The sequence below is a fragment of the Pelodiscus sinensis genome, chromosome 24 (assembly GCF_049634645.1).
Source record: "Pelodiscus sinensis isolate JC-2024 chromosome 24, ASM4963464v1, whole genome shotgun sequence".
Lineage (NCBI taxonomy): Eukaryota > Metazoa > Chordata > Testudines > Trionychidae > Pelodiscus > Pelodiscus sinensis.
Genome location: NC_134734.1, coordinates 22878114 through 22896495, shown reverse-complemented (window position 1 = coordinate 22896495; position 18382 = coordinate 22878114). Strand labels below are relative to the sequence as shown.

The 18382-nt window shown below is 64.6% G+C and overlaps 1 protein-coding gene across 3 annotated transcripts in view; it reads right to left on the bottom strand.

The window, feature by feature from the left end:
- Positions 1 to 348: 348 nt before the first annotated feature.
- The window catches only part of KCNN3 (potassium calcium-activated channel subfamily N member 3), a 64496-nt gene continuing 46462 nt past the window's right edge, over positions 349 to 18382 (bottom strand). For all 3 annotated transcript variants that reach the window (XM_075907539.1, XM_075907540.1, XM_075907541.1), the window contains 3 exons: positions 12386 to 12513; positions 12095 to 12164; positions 349 to 8392 (listed from right to left, as the gene is read on the bottom strand). In XM_075907539.1, coding sequence (XP_075763654.1) covers positions 8096 to 8392; positions 12095 to 12164; positions 12386 to 12513 — 495 coding nt within the window. In that variant the 3' untranslated portion in view covers positions 349 to 8095. The remainder of the gene's footprint in view (positions 8393 to 12094; positions 12165 to 12385; positions 12514 to 18382) is intronic.

Below are 18382 nucleotides of genomic sequence, written 5' to 3'. Positions count from 1 at the left end.
CCGGCTTCCCCGACTCCTCGGACTCTGAGGCTGCAGGAGGCGGAGGATGACGCCCTCCAGCTTGCCGCTCGTTCGGAACCGCTGCTGGCTGCGTAGACGCGGAGTTACTTCGAAATAACATTGCTGGGGGGGCCCTGGGGGTGGACTCCCATGCACCCAGTTGCCCTCCCCGCTGGGGACAGGCCTCTTGGGCTGGAATTCAAACCCGCCCGGCCTGGCGCCGGCTCTTTCACAAACCCCGCGACCCCCCGCTTGTTAGTAGAACCGCTTGGAAAAGGGGAGGCGAGGCCGACCCCGCGCTGATGGGCCGCGCGGGAAGGAAAGAACAGCGCTCCACAGACCAGCACGACAGAGGGATCTGAAGCCTTTATAGATGGTATATTTGAGGGCGGGTGTCTCGCTCTAGGCGTGTCTCTAGGCAGGCAGCTACCGCCTTCCACACCCGCAGAGTAAATACGCAGAGACTGACCTCTTCGGATTTACGTCCAAGGCACTTTTTACAGTGAACAGGTTAAAGCCATTAGTTTAAAACATGCCTGTTTCTGGGTACAGATCAGTTGTATGGCAACGCTGTCTGAGTAGCTGCATCTCCATCCCCCCCCCGGCTTGACAGGGACCAGGGATATGCTTTGGAAAGGAAGCTCTGACTCAGAAACCGCCCTTGGATCCCTACACACAACAGCTGGGGGGATTAGTGAACCACAGCGCCTTGCGCTCCCTGGGACAGGCTGACCTGGGTCGGGGCACTTTCCCGGGAACCCCTGGGCTGCTGGTCAGCCGAGGGAGGGGAGATTTTCAGGAACAAGCCAGCAGAAAGACGGCCCGGCTCTGTGCCGCGCAGCAGCTGTGCTCTGCTAGCGGGGCCGGCCGGGCCTGGAAGGAAGGGCCCCCCAGCTGGCTTTCAACAGGAGCCGTCAGAAAGCAGCCCCCTCTCGGTTAAACCCTGGGCCAGAGGAGGCATCAGGACACCGGCCCCGAGTCTGAGCGAGGGAGGGGACCTAGGCCCCCAACAGCCCTTCTCCGCCATGCCAGGCAGGGTGCTGCACCGTTGGTTACGGGGCTGTGGCTGAGGGAAGGGCGGATTTATGGCATCAACCTCCCCTGCCACCTGGAGGGAAATGGGTTTGGCAAGGAGGGATGTTATCGTCAGCGGTTCCCTGGGGAGCCCCGGCCCCAGGAGTGGAGCCCCGGGCTCAGGGCAGGATCCTGCCGCCGGAGCAGACACGGCAACGTGGCAGGCAGAGCGGAAGGGCCGAGGGCTCTTCTGTGGATGCCTCGAGAAGTCCCACCGCTCTTGGGCCACAGCTCACTCCATGGTGTGACAACCCCCCCCCTTGTGCTTTCTCACGGGATTCCTGCAGGGGTTTGGGGTCTTCCCCCTTGCAAGGAAGGACACCAATGACCCTTAGGAGAGTCCCGGGGCAGGAAGGGGGGACTGGACTTCTCCTCTGCATCCGCCTTGGCTAGCGAGTTGCAGGGCGGAACCAGAGGGCAAGGGAGCCGGGCTGGGAATGGCGCCAAGCCGGAGGAAGAGCACACCCAGGGTGCGTCTACACTGCAGCGCGGAACTCGGAATCAGCTAGGCAAGCGCACTCCGTCAATTGCATGGCGTCTTTCGAGATACCTGTGGTGCTGTCTACATAGCACTGATTTCGAAATCCAGCCCTATTCCCACGGCTTGCCTGACGCCTGGGACAACGCGGTTCCAGGAGTCGGAGTAAGACGTCCTCCAGCGCGAGGGAATGTCGACATGATGCCGAAATCACTGCCGGCTGTGTCGACGCGGACCGTCATTTCGAAAGAACATTGCTGGGTAGCCAGAGGGTGTGCCGACCGAGCACCCTACCCTCGACATGAGAGCCGCAGTCTGCGTGAAGCAAGAGGCGCATCTTCTCACGACTCTCTTTCGAAATAGCATATGTTGAAATTCGGCGCATCTACCCAGCGCAAATTTCAAGATAACACGCTATGTCGAGCCATTCCTTATCCCTCGTGCAACGAGGTTTACTGGGATGGCGAAAGAGAGCACCTGGTATTTCGAAATAACGGGCGGCTTGCAGAGACACGGGGTAGCTATGTCGGGAGACCCCTTGTCTCCCGACATAGCCATGCAGTGTAGACGTACCCACAGCCCCGGTGGCAAAGAACAGGCTCAGCAGCACTGGCCACCCAGCGGAAAAGGATGGCCAAACAGATGAAGACTTCTTGGGGGGCATGGGAGGGTCATTCTCCGAATGGGGTCTAGTGGGGAGATGGATGCACCGAACATGGAAATACAAGCGCTGAGCAGCAATACCGAACAAAGACTCAGGGCAGACTCTTTGGCTGATCTGGCTGCTTCGCGCTGCCATGCGGAGGGACCCCGGCGCTAACGCTGCTTAGCCTCTCTCAGGAGGGTCACTCCGTAGAAAGACGGAGCTTCTGGCATAAGAGAATCAGCGGAGGCGGAAGAGGGTGCGACCTCGGCCCACGTGCCATGCGGGTCCGTGGCTGGAGGCCGGAACAGCCCGAATTCGGTGCAGGGAGGCTGGCCAGGCACCAGCCGCGGGGGAGGAGAAAGGGAAGGTCCAAAGCACCATTAGATGAGATATGGAGAAGAGGAGGGTTGGTTTGCTTGCTCTGAAATCCTGCAAGCCACAAGCATCCCGGCCCCAAAGGCTGGAGCGGCTGAGCCCCTGGGATCTCGTAACTTCTCTGCTCTGTGGGGAGGGATTTCCCCTTGTTCCACTGGGAAACTGGGACTCTCGCTCCTGGCGCTGGAGTCGTTCTGGGGGATCACACCGGCGTCTTAGGCCGGGCCCCCGCAGGTCCTGGCATGGCTCCTTCGTCTCTGGCTCAGGGCACTGGGCAGTCCCTAGCGGGGACCAGGAGGGCAGTGCGTGTCCCTGCGGACAACTCCCCTGGAGCAGACCCTGCCAGCAGCCCCACCCATCGCCTGGCAGGGCTGGACCACACAGGCAATGATGTGACGGCTGGGGGGGTGGAGGAACCAGACACCCCCATGGGAATCCTCAGCACGCCTGGCCCCCGGGGGCCAAGAGCTGCTGGAAATCACATTTCTGCTGAGCTGAGCTCCAGGCCAGGAGCCCTCGTGTGCTTCCTCCACCTGCCCCAGGGCATTCAGCCCCTCCTGAGCAGTCTACCCACCCGCTGGATGTCTGCCCTCTGCCAGCAGGTGCCTCCAGGCTGCTTACCCCACCCAAACAGCACAGCCTGCCCTGAAAGCCGGGCTCTGGGCACTGGCTCCTTCCACACAGTCCTGGGCGGGCAGAGCTGGGGCTAGGGGGCTGCGGCCCAGCCCACAGGCACCTGCCGCTTGACAGAGGGCAAGGGAGACAGCTTGCTAGGCACTGCCAGGCAGGGCGCTAGGACTGGACACGACAGCATGTTACAGAATGGAGAGATACAGAGCTGGCAAGGACCTCGAGAGGCCATGGAGCCCAGCCCCCTGCCCTCACGGCAGGACCAAGCACCGTACCTGACAGATTTGCCCCAGATCCCTAACTGTCCCCTCCCCCCCCCGCAAGGACTGAACTACAGAGAACTCTCTGGGTGTCTGGCTGGTGAGTCTTGCCCACATGCTCAGGGTTTAGCTGATCGCCATATTTGGGGTCAGGAAGGAATTTTCCTCCAGGGTAGATTGGCAGAGGCCCTGGAGGTTTTTCGCCTTCCTCTGTAGCATTGGGCACAGATCACAGCTGGAGGATTCTCTGCATCTTGGGGCCTTCAAAGTATTTGAGGACTTCGATATCTGAGATCTAGGTGAGAGGATTATTCTGGGAGGGGTGGGTGAGATTGTGGCCTGCACTGTGCAGGGGGTCGGACTAGATGATCAGAATGGTCCCTTCTGACCTTAAAGTCTATGAGTCTAACTCCCAACCCTGGGTTTAGCAGGCCAGCGCTCAAACCACTGGGCTCCCCCGAGGGGTGGGAACGGGCAGCTCCTGTCAGCCCAGGAGAGCCGACTGGTTGGCGCCAGCTGAGGCCCTGCCTTGACCCATCCCCCCTCTGCGTACAGCGCCTGGCCAAGGGATGTCACAGTCCCAACGCTCCTGGCCGTGCGCCTCAGGCCCCGGGCGAAGCGAAAATCGGCCCTGACGTGTACTCAGAAACAGACATGTGAGCGGCAGGCAGACCTCGCGGCCTAGTGTGATACAAAACCGGACTGGAAAGTTACAAGACCCTTTATAATATAGCAATATATCTCATTGTTAAAATAAACTATTAGGCTTTCCTCTAGTGTTAAAAAAAAGCAAGCGGTACAGAGGCAAGATGCGACCCCAGAGCGACGCTCCTCGGCTAAGTGCGAACAGAAGCACGTCGGGTCTGTCCGCGTCCTGCCCCTCGTGGGTGGGGCAGAAACACGAGATGCACGGAAGAGGGGGGCTCCTGCAGGAGGGTTTTGAACCCTTCCTCTGGCAGCTGAGGCGGGCCCCGGCTGGGCCAGTCCGACGGGCCTTTGGGCTGCAGAGCTACGCGCTGAGTTGTACTTTGTGCTTTTCCTCCCCCAGCCTCCGCTGCGCTGGTCTTCCCCTTTGCTGTGGCGCAGCTGGAGGGGGGCACCTCCTGGCCCGTCCCTGCGGATTCCGGGGTCTGTGCGAACCCCCTGCCACTGGGCTACTCAGAGGGAAACCCCAGTCCAGGTGACGTGTTTCCAGTCCAGGAGAGAAGCGGTGATTGGTTTCTGCAGAGTCCTGTTGGGAAACTCCCCCGTTACGCCGGGCAAGCCCAGGGCTCGGTGGAAATGGATACTGCGCGGTGCCGCCTCGGGAGGGCCGGCGGCTCGTTACTTGGAAAGCGTCTCGCTCTGAACAACGCCCGGCGGCTCTCTCCAAGGCGGACAGCTGACTGGTGACCTGCAGCTTTGAAACTGACCTGCTCCGAGGTTCCCCTCTCTGCCCTGGCCCGGGGGTGTTGGTCTCGCTGCCGCCCGAGGGCGAGGTGCTGGTCCCAAAGGAGGGGGCGACTGAGGGGTCCCTGTAACGCTGGCGGCCCTAGCTCCGGGCCCTACCGCCGAGCCTGTCTCTAAGGCAATCAGTGGCCGGCTAGCGAGGGCCGTCTGGCAATGCCGGCCCCGTAGAGCCATGGGAAAGCCGCTGCAGGCGTTGCTCTCGCTCCCCTAGCAGGCCAGGACGCGGGCAGCAGGACGCAAAGGCCGATACCCGGGTATCAGAGGTAGAATCGAACGAGCGGTTGCCACTGGGAGCGGAGGAGCGAGGCTGCTGTCTAAGGTGCTGAAATGGGAGGGGCAGCAGGATGCGGCGGGTGAGGCAGCCCCGGGCCAGCCAAGCGGATCACGGGGCTGCGCACAAGGGACCCCAGCCTGGCCGGGCAGTGGAGCCTCCGTCGGTCTCTACACGCCAGCAAGAAACTTGTCAGAGCAACCCTGGTGCAACGACTGTTCTAGGCCGTGACGCCCCCAGGCCCTCCCCCGCACGAGGCTCGTGCCATACCCCTCTCCGGCGCCCCGAACCGCTTCATCATTTGGCATTTTCTAGCGGCACCGCACCGGGGAGGGCTTACCAGCACGGATCAGCCGGTGGCACGGAGCCTCTCTAGCTGTCTCAGAGGCGCCTGGCCCTAGCCTAGAGCCCCATCCGGGGCTGCTCTTCCGTCAGGATGAAGACAAGTGTAAGGCTGACAACGCCTCTCTCATCCCTAGCCCCGAAAGCCCTTTGGAAAGGTGGAGATGCCTCATCCCCCTCTTACGGGAGGCACCGCGATGGGGAAGTGACTCGCCCAAGGTCACACAGCGAGTCTGTAGCAGAGCCAGGGCCGGCACTCCGGCCGCCCAGCCATGTGACCTAGTCACCGGCCTACACTGCACAGACAAGGCATTTGAAGGGGGGCAGATGGCGACTGACGACAGCCTGCCCCCCCCCCCGGTGCAGCGAGGGGCGGGCAGGCAGGCGTGGCGGGGAGGGAGGGATCAAGCTAGGAGAGAAGCCAGTAGACGCGGGGCAGCGAGGGGAGGGTGGCGTCTGAGCAAAGCCCTCTCCTGCCAGGGACGCAGGTCCCCCAGCCTGGGGGGCTCGGAGCAGAGGTGGCGCTGCCATGTGGACCGGAGCCTGCGCTCTTTAGCGCTGGGTGAGGAGTATCACGGCTGTTGGCGCAGGAAGCCCTGGAGGGCGGGACTGGTGGAAGGGGACCACGGTGCCCTTGCTCCGGCTGGCCTGGGGCTGGGTACCGTACTGCCTTATGGCTGCAGCGCTCTGCGGGGGTGGCATTTCCCTCCTGACAGCACTTCCCGAGGCTCACTGTGCGTCTGCAGGCAGGCAGGGTAGGTAGCACGTCCGTGATCCTGGGGCAGTGCCAGAGGAGCCACCGGGGGTGTCTGCCCGGGGCAGCAGGGCGGTAGCCTTGGGCCACGCGCGTTCCCAGGGCTAGAGCCGGCGGGCAGGCAGGGCGTGCTCTCTCCAGGCAGGGGCTGTTTGCTAAACAAGGTGACTGCCCGGGCCCGAGGCGCACGCCCCGCCAGCCACGGGAAAGCCCCCGGCGTGGGGCTGAGGAGAGGCCGGGCGGGATCCAGCCGGCGGGATCCAGCGCTCTGCGTGGAAGTGAAGGGATTACGGAGGAGCTCCAGGCTAACTGCCTGAGGGACACAGTGACTTTCCCTCATTCGCAGACTCCGCTGGGGGATGGGTAATTACGTGGTTACTTCATCCGTGTAAAACGACAGCGATTCTCCCCCAGAGCAGCCGGCACGCCCCCCGGGGGGCGGGGGAAGCGAGCCAGGGCCTTGTGGCTGCGGGGGGGGGGGGGGGGGGGGCAGACAAGGCATGGGAGCAGCGGGGGCGCTGGGGCAGAACAAGAGGTGAAAATGCCCGAGAGAGAAGGGGGAGTCCCCGGAGGAAGCCGGGAGGGGCGCAGGCCCATGGTGCAGAGGGGACAAGCAGCACAGATTAGCCTCCCCCGCGCGGCAGTAACTCACGTGTCCACCCCCACTCCTGCACTGAGTCCTTCGTTCGAAAGGGACGCGGTGTCCCAACCAGCTGCCTTCTCCCCCTTCCTGCCCCAGGCCTCGGGGCTGGCTCCCAGCAGGGGCTGAGCGGGCAGGCCAGGCTGCCAGCCAAGCTGAAGGCTGGAGGACTGGTACATTCACATGGCAAGGTGAGACTCTCCGAGCTGGCCCTTGGAGTGGCACCGTGCAGCGCCCTGCTCCCTCCCAAGGGCCGGGCCGGAGAGCTGCTGGGCCTAGCCACAGGGGCTCCGGTGTGCGGGGGAGGCGGGTCACTCAGGATCCACCCCCAGCTCTTCTTACTCCTCCAAGGCGGTTTCAGGAGGCTCCAGAGTGTCCCACTTGGTTCCACGCCACAAAGCCCCCTGCCCTCTGGCTGAGCACACGGCTTCGGCGCCGGCCCCTGGGGCACTGTCAGCGCTGGACCAGCTGGCAGGGTGTCTCCTCGGGGCCTCACCCTCCTCTCCCAGCAGCCGCCGCTTCGTGCCAGCCACCCGGAGGTCTGGAGAGCCCCCACCCAAAGCAGCCGCTCCGGGCAGGACAGGGATCCGAGGGGGCCCCCAACCTGGGCTAGCTGAGTGCCATCCCCTAGCTGGGGGGTTCTGGTTTGGCGGGGGTGGCAAATGGCCCGCTGAGATCCGAGCCCGTGCGAGCAGGCGCGATGTTGGCAGCTCCCCGGGAGGGGCTGGAGGCAAAGGGATCAGCCTTGGGGAGCTCTCTGTCCGCCTCCCCCCCAAGACTCAGCAAGCCAGGCTGGGAGCAGCAGGGCTGCAGGAACGCAGCCCCCCCTCCGGCTCGCAGCCCGCTCTGTGGCGCTCTCCCCTCCGAGGCCGCGGCCGCGCGCCAGACTGGTTCGTTTCCTATGTGAAGACCTGAGATTGAGCGTGGGTTTCCGCCCTCCACCGGCCAGGGTGGCAAGGCCGTGCCGGAGGCTTCCTCCTCGTGCTGTGGAGAGGTTTCTGCTCCTGCGGCGCCGGAGAACCCCGAGGGGGCGCTCCCCATGGCAGCGGTTTGGCCGTGCTCCCAGCGCCGGCGCGGATGATCCTGCAGCGGCCTGGGGCCGGGAGAAAGTCGACTGGACTCTGAAGACCCACGAGCAGCTCTTCCCGTCCGTCTGCGCAGGGGCTCAGCCGCACTTCAGCAGCTGCTGGAACTGGTGTAAGGGGTGGGGAAGGAGGTGGAGCTGACCCCAAGTGGACTGTCCGACAGGGGCGTCTGGGGGGTGCCCCCCACCAGACTGATGCCACGAGTCTCGAGGAGGGCCGCGAGGAGCTGCTGCTGCTGGTGGCGCAGGGTTTCGGCGATGAGCAGGGGCAGAGAGTTGAAACTCGTGGTGAGCTGCTCCAGTTTGGACTCCAGGCTGCCGATCTGCTTCTCCAAGTCCTCGCTCCGGTCGTTGAGCTCTGCGATCAGGTCGTACATGACGCTCTGCATCTGGGGGCAAGGCACAGAGCGGAGGGTTAGCGCAGAGGACAAGGGGAGGCAACGGCCAGTTTGCCATCCGACCTGAGCTTCCCTGGGGCTGCTCATTCACCTTTGCAATGGGAGCTGCTTAGACGCTAAGTTTAACCAGGTAACCTGGAGCGTGACAGGCCACAGCCAGGGTGGGGGAATGCTCCAGCCCTGACCCTGCTGTGCGGGGACCAGTCCCGGCCACGAGTGGCTTGGAAGGGGGCTGCTCTGGTCCGGGCTGCTGCGGCTGCAAGCAAGGTCCAGCCGGCCAGGCCGGGGAAGCGGTTACCCTGGAAGCAGGCCGAGAGGCCGGGGAAGCGGTTACCCTGGAAGCAGGCCGAGAGGCAGGGGAAGCGGTTACCCTGGAAGCAGGCCGAGGGGCCGGGGAAGCGGTTACCCTGGAAGCAGGCCGAGAGGCAGGGGAAGCGGTTACCCTGGAAGCAGGCCGAGAGGCAGGGGAAGCGGTTACCCTGGAAGCAGGCCGAGAGGCCGGGGAAGCGGTTACCCTGGAAGCAGGCCGAGAGGCAGGGGAAGCGGTTACCCTGGAAGCAGGCCGAGAGGCCGGGGAAGCGGTTACCCTGGAAGCAGGCCGAGGGGCCGGGGAAGCGGTTACCCTGGAAGCAGGCCGAGGGGCCGGGGAAGCGGTTACCCTGGAAGCAGGCCGAGAGGCCGGGGAAGCGGTTACCCTGGAAGCAGGCCGAGAGGCAGGGGAAGCGGTTACCCTGGAAGCAGGCCGAGAGGCCGGGGAAGCGGTTACCCTGGAAGCAGGCCGAGAGGCAGGGGAAGCGGTTACCCTGGAAGCAGGCCGAGAGGCCGGGGAAGCGGTTACCCTGGAAGCAGGCCGAGGGGCCGGGGAAGCGGTTACCCTGGAAGCAGGCCGAGAGGCAGGGGAAGCGGTTACCCTGGAAGCAGGCCGAGAGGCCGGGGAAGCGGTTACCCTGGAAGCAGGCCGAGGGGCCGGGGAAGCGGTTACCCTGGAAGCAGGCCGAGAGGCCGGGGAAGCGGTTACCCTGGAAGCAGGCCGAGGGGCCGGGGAAGCGGTTACCCTGGAAGCAGGCCGAGAGGCCGGGGAAGCGGTTCCCCTGGAAGCAGGCCGAGAGGCCGGGGAAGCGGTTCCCCTGGAAGCAGGCCGAGAGGCAGGGGAAGCGGTTCCCCTGGAAGCAGGCCGAGAGGCCGGGGAAGCGGTTCCCCTGGAAGCAGGCCAAGAGGCCGGGGAAGCGGTTACCCTGGAAGCAGGCCGAGAGGCCGGGGAAGCGGTTACCCTTGAAGCAGGCCGAGAGGCCGGAGAAGCGGTTACCCTGGAAGCAGGCCGAGAGGCAGGGGAAGCGGTTACCCTCTAAAGTCCTGAGCCTACCCGAGGCCTGCAGGGATGTTTCATGCGAGTAGCCTGCCCCGTCTCTCCTGGAGATCAGAGCTGTGTGGGGGGAACCTCGCTGGTTGTGTTTGTGTTGGGCGGGGAAGAGCAGCGACCTGGGGACCCCTGACAGGAAGCCTCGGAGGCCGAGCACGGGGAAGGGGACGGCTGCCTGGGAAGCGTTTCACCCTGCGCCAGCGAAGAGGCCCATGCTGTCTGCTTCCCGTGTCGCGCCACAGCCCTCGGACACGCCCCCGTGGGCAAGTCCTCGACCTCCCCACGAGCCAGCGAAGGGTCAAACGTTCAGCCTGGCTGGCGTCTGTGGGGAACGCCTGGAGTCAGCAGCGGCAGGCGGTGGGACTAGCTCTCAATGGCCGTGCTGCATCGCACGCGGGCAGCCCCTGGGGCGCAGGGATCTCAAAGTGCCTCGCAAAGGTGCTGCCTAAGGCACCTAGCAGGGCAGCGGTTTGTGCTGGACCTGCCCCTGCTCTAACCAATAGGCAAGGCTGCCTCTCAGCGCGACAGGGTCAGGACTCTGGCATGGGGAGGCGCCAGCTATTTCGGAGTCATCCCTCTGGCCTTTTCGCTGGGGCGGGCGCCTCTCACTGTGCTCGGACAAGGGTGCCCCCCCGTCTGGGGCTCGGAAGGGCTGTGTGTAACAGAGCTGAAAGGGGGACGTGCAGGGACTGAAAGCAAAGAAAGGGGAAAAGACAAAACCCAGCTGGCCGAATGGGGAGAAGACGACTGTACCGGAGGGGGAAACGACAGCCGGGCGGAGACGGTTTGGGCCTCGTTAAACAAACCCTGGCCACAGAACCAGCGCGCTGGGTGGCCAGAGACGCCTTCACACGGATGCCAGGAGGTGGGAAATCTCGGCTCCGAAACGGCACTTCCATGGCAACGCACGCGCTGAGTCACTGGGTGAAGCTGTTTCCTGCGGAGCCAGGCACAAGCGTCTCTCCCAAGCCCATGGGCCGGGAGAGGCAAAGCCTGTTCCAGGAAGCCAACCAGGTTGTAACGAGCGTATCCCTGTGCTAGGTTTTTACTGGAGCCCTGCTGAGTCGTTGCCTGGCGACGGAACAACAGGGGACCCATGGACCAAGCTGAGAAGTGAGAGCTCTCTGGCCGAGCCAGAGCGTCGTGGATCAGCAGCGCCGCCAAGGTCACCTCGCCGCTGCGAGGAGCGCACAGGCGGCAGGCGGAACAGCCTGACTTCACTCTTGCCTGGCAGGCCCAGCCTGGACTGTATCAGAGACTCCGCCCCCGGCGATTAGCCGGTTTGTTTACTGGCGGTGTGAGCAGCTGCGCCTCTGGCAGCGTGTCTGTGTCGTGATCTAGCCGCACGCTGCTGAACGGATTAAACACGCTCTCCCGCTGCACTGTGCCCATCGTTCCCACAGCCGTTTGCAGCTCCAGCCCCTCATCGGCTACACTGTAAGCCAACGGTCCCTGGAAACCGAGCGCTTGGGCGGCCACCCAGGAGAGATTCCCATGTGGATGGGTGGTGCACACCCACATTGTGTCTTGGTGCACAGAACAAAATTTAATCCGTGTGCGAATGGAAAAAAATGAGCGGGAAGGTTACTGTCAGCCCTCCTGTTTGTACAACCCTGGCCGGGCAGACCCTTAGCACAATAGCCACACACACAGGAGAGCAGGGCCCTGCTGTCTGGCTTGGGCTGGAACTTCCCGGGGTTTTCGGATATGCGTGGGAACTTCCTAACTGCTCGTGGGGAATTTGGGACACTGCTATTTGCATGGGAGAGATGATCCCGGCTGGGGACCTCCTGTGTGAGCCCATCTCCACAGTACAGCCACGCCAGGCTCCCGCTGTTCGGGAGAGGCAGCACCGAGCTGCTCCCTAACTTAACCCTCCTTCCCACAGGGCAGCGTGCTTGAGAGCTGAGCTCTTGGGCTGGCCCTCCCCTCGGTTTCCTGCTGCTGTGAAATCTAAGCCAGGGCGGAGACGAGAGCCGCCCGAAACAACGTTCTGACCTCTGACCCTGACAGTGCAGCAGCTGGCGCAGTTCCGCTGAGATCCTGTCTCGGGGCTGTTCACGTGCTGGGCTGCCGGCGGCGTGCCACGCAGGCCGGGGGGAGGGAGGGAGAATTGTACCCGGATGCCATGGGCCAGTGAAGAGCATCTTTGGCGGACGGTTTAGGCTGCCACTTTCCCTAGGGCCTGAGAGAGCCGGGCTGTCTCCCTACAGTCCCTCGAGAAGCCGCTCTTAGCCGACGGACCCCAGGCGCCTTGCTGTGGGCAGCCCCCTCCGACTGGCTGCCCGGGGCGCGGAGGGGAAAGGGGCGCGCAGAGAGCGCCGGAGACTTGCCTTGGAAAGGTCGACCAGCGTGTTGGCCTGGTCGCTCAGTTTCCTCTGCTCCATCTTGACACTGCGCAGCCTGTGGGAGAAGAAAAGGCGGCTACAGCCAGGTCCTCTGCCCGCGCCGGTGGCTCTGGGATCCCCGCTGGGACCAGCCGCACATGGCACGGGGGCACCAGGAGCGAGACACCTGGCAAGGAGAGGGGAGCCCCCCCGATTTCCTCCTCTGTGAACGGATTCCCTGGGGCCCCGAGGTCTGGATTCCTCCCCTCACCCTCCCCAGTGCCATTTGCTGCTTACTGGTGAATGGCTTGTAGGAACTTCCTCTGGTGCTTCCTGACTTTGGCATGATCGATCTTCTTCAGCAGCTTGGTGTGTTTGTAGATGAGCCAGGTTTCCCGCAGGACGTTGGCTGCCGCATTCTTGATCTGCAAGAGAGAAGCGGAGACCCAGCGGCCGGTCAGCTCCCCATCGGGCCCCGGGAGCACAGCGCCTTGTGGGTGTGGGGCCTGGGGGCTGGGAGGGGCCGGCATGGACCAGAAGTGGCCCCCGTTCTGAGGGGGAGTCGTGGGTCGCTCCACGCTGGCATTCGGAGGGACCCAGAGCCTGAATCACACTGGACCCTTTGGACGCTGCTCTGAGCAATGCATTTAAGCGGGCTCTTTACGGCCTTCATCATCAGAACGGCCGTACTGGCTCAGACCAAAGGTCCATCTAGCCCAGTATCCTGTCTGCCGACAGTGGCCAGCACCAGGTGCCCCAGAGAGGGTGGACCGAAGACAATGATCAAGCGATTTGTCTCCTGCCATCCCTCTCCAGCCTCTGACAAACAGAGGCCAAGGACACCATTTTATCCCCTGGCTAATAGCCTTTTATGGACCTGACCTCCATGAAATGATCTAGCTTCTCTTTAAACTCTATTACAGTCCTAGCCTTCACAGCCTCCTCTGGCGAGGAGTTCCACAGGTTGACTCCACGCTGGTCCTTCCGGGGGGCACAGCAGGGTGGCAGCCGAGCTGACATCTGACGTGTCCTAGGGCTATTGGGTGTCGGTGAATCGAGCAGTCGAGTAACCTCGTGAATTCTTATCGGTTACTCAACTAGTCCCCGGGGGCGGGGCCAGCAGCCACTGCGCTCCAGCCACGTTCCGAGGAGCCCCCGCCGCTCCACGCTGCTGCCGTATCAGAGGCCAGGCGGGAGCTGATCCGCGAGGGGAGCCAGTTTAACACCCAGCTCCCCTCGCCGACCAGCTGCCTGATAAAGAGGCAGCCGTTCCGGGGCGGCAGCAGCCCCTGTCTGGGCAGGGGAAGGGGCCTGAGCGCCCTGACCCGGCGTGAGCGGGAACTGAGCCGGGCTGCCTGGCTCCTAATACATGTGAAATGCCGCGGCGCAACGGGGTGGGTCCCGGACTCGGCGCGTGCCAGAGCGGAGCCGGGCTGCTGGCCAGCCTGCTAAAACGTACTGGCGGGGAGGGAAAGGCGTGTGGCCTGGAGCATTAACCTACAGGCCTTTATGGGTGAATCACCTCCCCGTTACCTCCATAATGTGTCTCTCCTTGTGGGGGCCGAGCGGCGGGCGCTCTGGAGACCCCCCCGCACAGGGTTACGCAGGAGGCCGAGCTCTCGGCCGGGTCGCGGGGCGCCTGCGCCCTGAGGCGTGATCCACGAGCTGCGGAGACCCTCCCCTCCCACCACCATTGGTCGGCACTGCCCAGCAGGTAGCAGGATCGGGCCCGCTCGTTGGGAAGAGAGGGGGGCTGGCACGTGGGCAGCTCTGAGGAGACGTGGGCCTGCGTGCCCCCCTCCAAGGCAGGAGGAGTGGACCGGGCCATTCCCACGCTCCCTGGCCTGTGACTTGCCTAGATGGGCACCCATCTACCCTGTGCTGGGCAAGACCAGGCCATTCCCACCCACCACTGGGAGCACCTGGCCTGTAGGAGCCCTGTGGCGTGGGGGGGGGGGGGGTTGCTCTGTGACCCGGGGGCCCCCTGCGCTGGGATGGGACATTCTCACTGACTCTCCCACATGTGGATTAACCCAGACACCGAGGCTCAGCCCCCCAGGGAGAGACAAAGGGAGGAGGGGGAGACCAGCACCTGGCTGGGGGGCAGGGCTGGAAGAGAGTTGGTTAGTTTCTGTCAGGTATCATGGAGGAAGCAGCCTAAGCAAGGGGCTGGGATCCCCCATCTCAAGGGGGGCTGAGGCATCCTAGGCCTGTCCTGTGACCAGATGACATCTGTGCTGTACCCTGGAGAAGCAATAAACTCCCCTGTTCTCCTGGCTGGCGGAGTCTGTCCGTGCCATTCTGGGGGTGCAGGAGGCAGGGGAACCCCGACACGCCGTCACAGCCCCTAACCCCAGGGCTCTGAGGCTGCCTGGCCCTGACGCCTGTAGCCACATCACGTCTGTGCTGGGCCGGTTCTACTGGCCGGCGGAGTCTGTCCGTGCCATTCCGGGGGTGCAGGAGGCGGGGGAACCCCGACACGCCGTCACAGCCCCTAACCCCAGGGCTCTGAGGCTGCCTGGCCCTGACGCCTGTAGCCACATCACGTCTGTGCTGGGCCGGTTCTACTGGCCGGCGGAGTCTGTCCGTGCCATTCCGGGGGTGCAGGAGGCAGGGGAACCCTGACTCGGTGTCACAAGCCCCTCTCCCAGGGAGGGCACGGATCTCCCCCGGCCGCAGGCGTGAGCGTTCCTCGCGTGGCCGGAGGAGCCCACCGCCCGGGTGGCCGCCAAACCAGCGCAGGTTTGGTTACGCTGGGAGTGGGCGAGCACCCCAGGGGTTTCCCAGAGCACTGAAGCCAGCGCTTCCCCCGTGCAGCCCCCTCGGTGCGATGACGTCCCATATCCCCGCTGCTGGCTCAGAACCAGCTGGCATCTCGCCGCGCACCGCTGGCTTGAGACAGGCCCACAGGATCCAGAGGGCTCGGGGAAACGCGGACGTCGGGAGGAGTTCGGGCCACGAGCCGGGTCCCAGGCAAGGCAAGCGGACGTGTGAGTCACCGTTCCCTTCGGGGGTTTGCGCGGCGGCGGGAGGTTCCGCAGATAACCCCCCCTTCGACGTGTCCAAGAGCAGGGAGGGGCGCGCTGGGGACGGCACCCACAGCCCTGGAGACGGCGGTGCTGTCGACAAACAGGGCCAGCCCCCCCCACCTGCACCGTGTGCCAGCGCGCCCCCCCGCTCACGGGCTCCGGCTGCTTAGCCTCGTCGCCTGGGGGCCGCGCTCGGAGCCTACGGCAGCCGTCGGACATCAGTGGCGCTCAGCCACGTCCCGTGGTTACGTCTCTGGCAGCTGGGCTCACCTGAGCCCCGGCCCGTTCTGTCGCTGCCGGGGCTGCCATGTCACCGAACCGGGTCTCCCCTCTTTCTACCTTGCGCCACTCGAAAAGCCACTGTGGGGGGACCTCCCCGCAGGGCACCTCCACCCCGGCCTCCCCTTCCCCTGCTGCCTGCTCTTCCTCACGACGCGACTCCGGCTCCGCACAGGGACCCCGCCGAAGGGAACGTCCCTGTGCAGCGCACTGGGCGCAGGGACGGGAAGGAGGTTTGGCCCCAGAATCGCCCGAGGCCCTTGGCTGCTCTGCGGGGTGCGACCGTCTCATCCCTCAGCCTGGCGGGGGCTCCTGGCGCTCACCGCATTTCCCACTTGGCTTTTCTCCAGAGCTGCCTTGGATTTCTGCAGGGCCCGAGGCTTCTTTACGAAGTCAGGGCGGCGGGTGAGTAGGCGGGCGCTGCGCGAGCCAGGGGAACGGAGAGACCAGGGAGCGAGGCTTTGCATGGGCGCACGGACAGTCAGCCGCCTGTTTCCCTTCCAAACCCCACTTCCGGGTTTCTGCTGCTCGACAGCAGAACCCCAGTTTGACCAGCAAAGGGGCCCATCCCTGCCCATATCGACCTGCCCTCCTGCTTGGTTTTCAAATCCCGGACCAGGGAGGGCGGAGGGTGGGAGTTTTGTCTCCTGGCTGCCCCACGTCCCTGGCTATCAGCTCGCTGCTGCTTCAGGGCTGGAGCTGGCGTTGCTCCTCGCGTTTTCCCCTCCTGCAGCAGGCGGGCAGCATATCATGCTCAGGCTTTGTGCAAGGTCCCTGATCTCTGCCCATTTCCAGTCCCTGCCGTGGGCGCCGTCTCCTCTGCTGCAAAGTCTCCGCAGGATCCAGACACACTTGGAAACGGCATTTCCAAGTCGTGGTGCTGAGCCAGCCCGGAGCCAGGCCCCGACGCCTGCTTCCCTGTCGTCCTGCTCCCGTGCAAAACTGCCGGCACCACCAGCGTGTGAAATGACCTTACGGGCGGGCGGCCCGGAGCAGTCATGACGCACGGCCCGGTTTCGCGTGCATTTCGCAGGGGGGGGCTGCTAAGACTGGACCCTCGGGGAGTTCCTCCCTCGACACACTCTGCAGCCTCGGTGTCTCTCCTGCAAGGCCCTGGGGCTGCCCCGGTGCGCCTGCGCCTCGGCGGGGCTCGGTGAAGCCCCGGCCTCTGCCGACGGGAGAGCGTCTCCTGTCCGCGTGGCGCTGGCTGCACAGGGGCGGGGCGAGGCCACGGCTGGGCGTGTGGCTTTCCCAGCGGGACCCCGGCGCGGAGCTGCGCGGGAGGGTTGGGCTCAGCGCGCTTTGCGGAGGACTCCAAGTGGGCGGGGCCAAAGTCCGCCCCGGAGTGAGCAGAGTCCTCCCGCGGCAGCTGCGTGGGGCCCGCTGACACGAGGGGCGAAGCTGGCCGGGCGTCTCGGATACTCACAGCAAGAGGTGCACCTGGGCGGGCTCCATCCTCTCCGTGTGGAGCGGGTCCCTGGCTAGAACTCCCCTACCGCTGTCAGAACCTAGATATCTGCTGTGTCCACGCTGTCTCGCTCTAGGCACCATGCTAGCTCAACACGAGGGCTCCTCTGGAGGCCCTTGAAGAAAATGGAAAATGGCTTTAGGAATTAGCTCCCAGGACAGAGGGTGCCCGGGGGTGTCTGCGGGCGCGAGGCCAAGGTCAGCGAGCTCTCGCTGCCTCCTGCTTTGCCAGGGGGAGCGCCACAGACATCCCTGCACTGCCCTGGGCGGGGAAAGCGTCGGGCTCGGCTGCTTTCCCTCCAGCCCTTGGGGGAGCGGACGCTGGCAATCTGAGACCCCGGGCCCAATTCTACGCTGATGTCGCTGGGCAGACCCCCACGGAAGTCAGCAGAGCTGCCTCCATTTACACCCACACGGAAGTTAGTCCAAACTTCGGTGAGCCCCCGGCGTGGCGTCTGTCGAATCCCTCGGCTGGCCAGCCCTGCCCGGCCATGACGGCCCGAAAGAAGCAGGCCTCGTTCTCGGCCGTTCGGAGACAGAGCCGCTGCTCCACCTCCGAGCCAAGGGACTGTGAAGTAGCGGGGGGCTGTCTGCTCTGCACCCCGGTGTCCCCACTGGGCGGTGAGGTGCGATTCCCACGGACTCACCCACGTGTGTTGGCCCAGACACCTCGGCCCAGCCTGAGCAGGTAACAAGGCTCTTCCCAGGGGAGAGACAAAGGGAGGGGGGCGGAGACGCCACCTGGCTGGGGACAGGGCCTGGGAGCTGGGCTAACATGAAGAGACGGGACTAAGCTGAGTGCTGGGGGCTCAGGGCCTGGGTACCCCTGCCCCACGGGGTCTGAGGCTGCCTGCCCCTTACTCCTGTGCCCACATGGAACCCAGGCCAGGCTGTATCCTGAGCAGCAATAACCCCTCTGTTCTACTGGCTGGCGGAGTCCCATCCGGCTGTGGACGGGGTGCAGGGTCGGGGGACCCCGACGCGCCGTCACACCGACAAAGCCTCACTGAGGCCTCCATGTGCATTCGTTTTCTTTCGGCCTCTGTGGCTCTCGGCCCGGCAGTGCTGTTACTCCAGGTCTCCCTTCTGCCTGGCAAGCTGCGGAGCTTTCTGGATCACGAACAGCCTGGAGCCGGGCCAGTGTCTGGACAGTGCCTAGCGCACAGCGGGGACCATTAGCGCCTGGATGGGCGGCTGGCTGAAAGCTGGACCTGCGGCTACAATGCACAGAGCCTCTGAGGGATGGGCGGCCCCTGCCCAGCTAGGATCCCAACTGTGCTGCCCATGGGCCCCGGCCCGCTACCGAGAGGCGGGGGGGGGGGGGGGGGAAGGCGCCTGTCTCCTGCTATTTCCAAATCAGCCGGCGTCACTTCCTCTGCCGGGGGCAGCACCGGGCTCCCGGAGTGTCAAAGGCCCCGCGATCGGGAGGGCTTGGGAGCTGGTGTAGCGGATCGTTAGAGGCGACAGCCCCCCCAAGCCTGTGCAGCCGGCGACACAGGCTACACAAGTGACAGTGCCG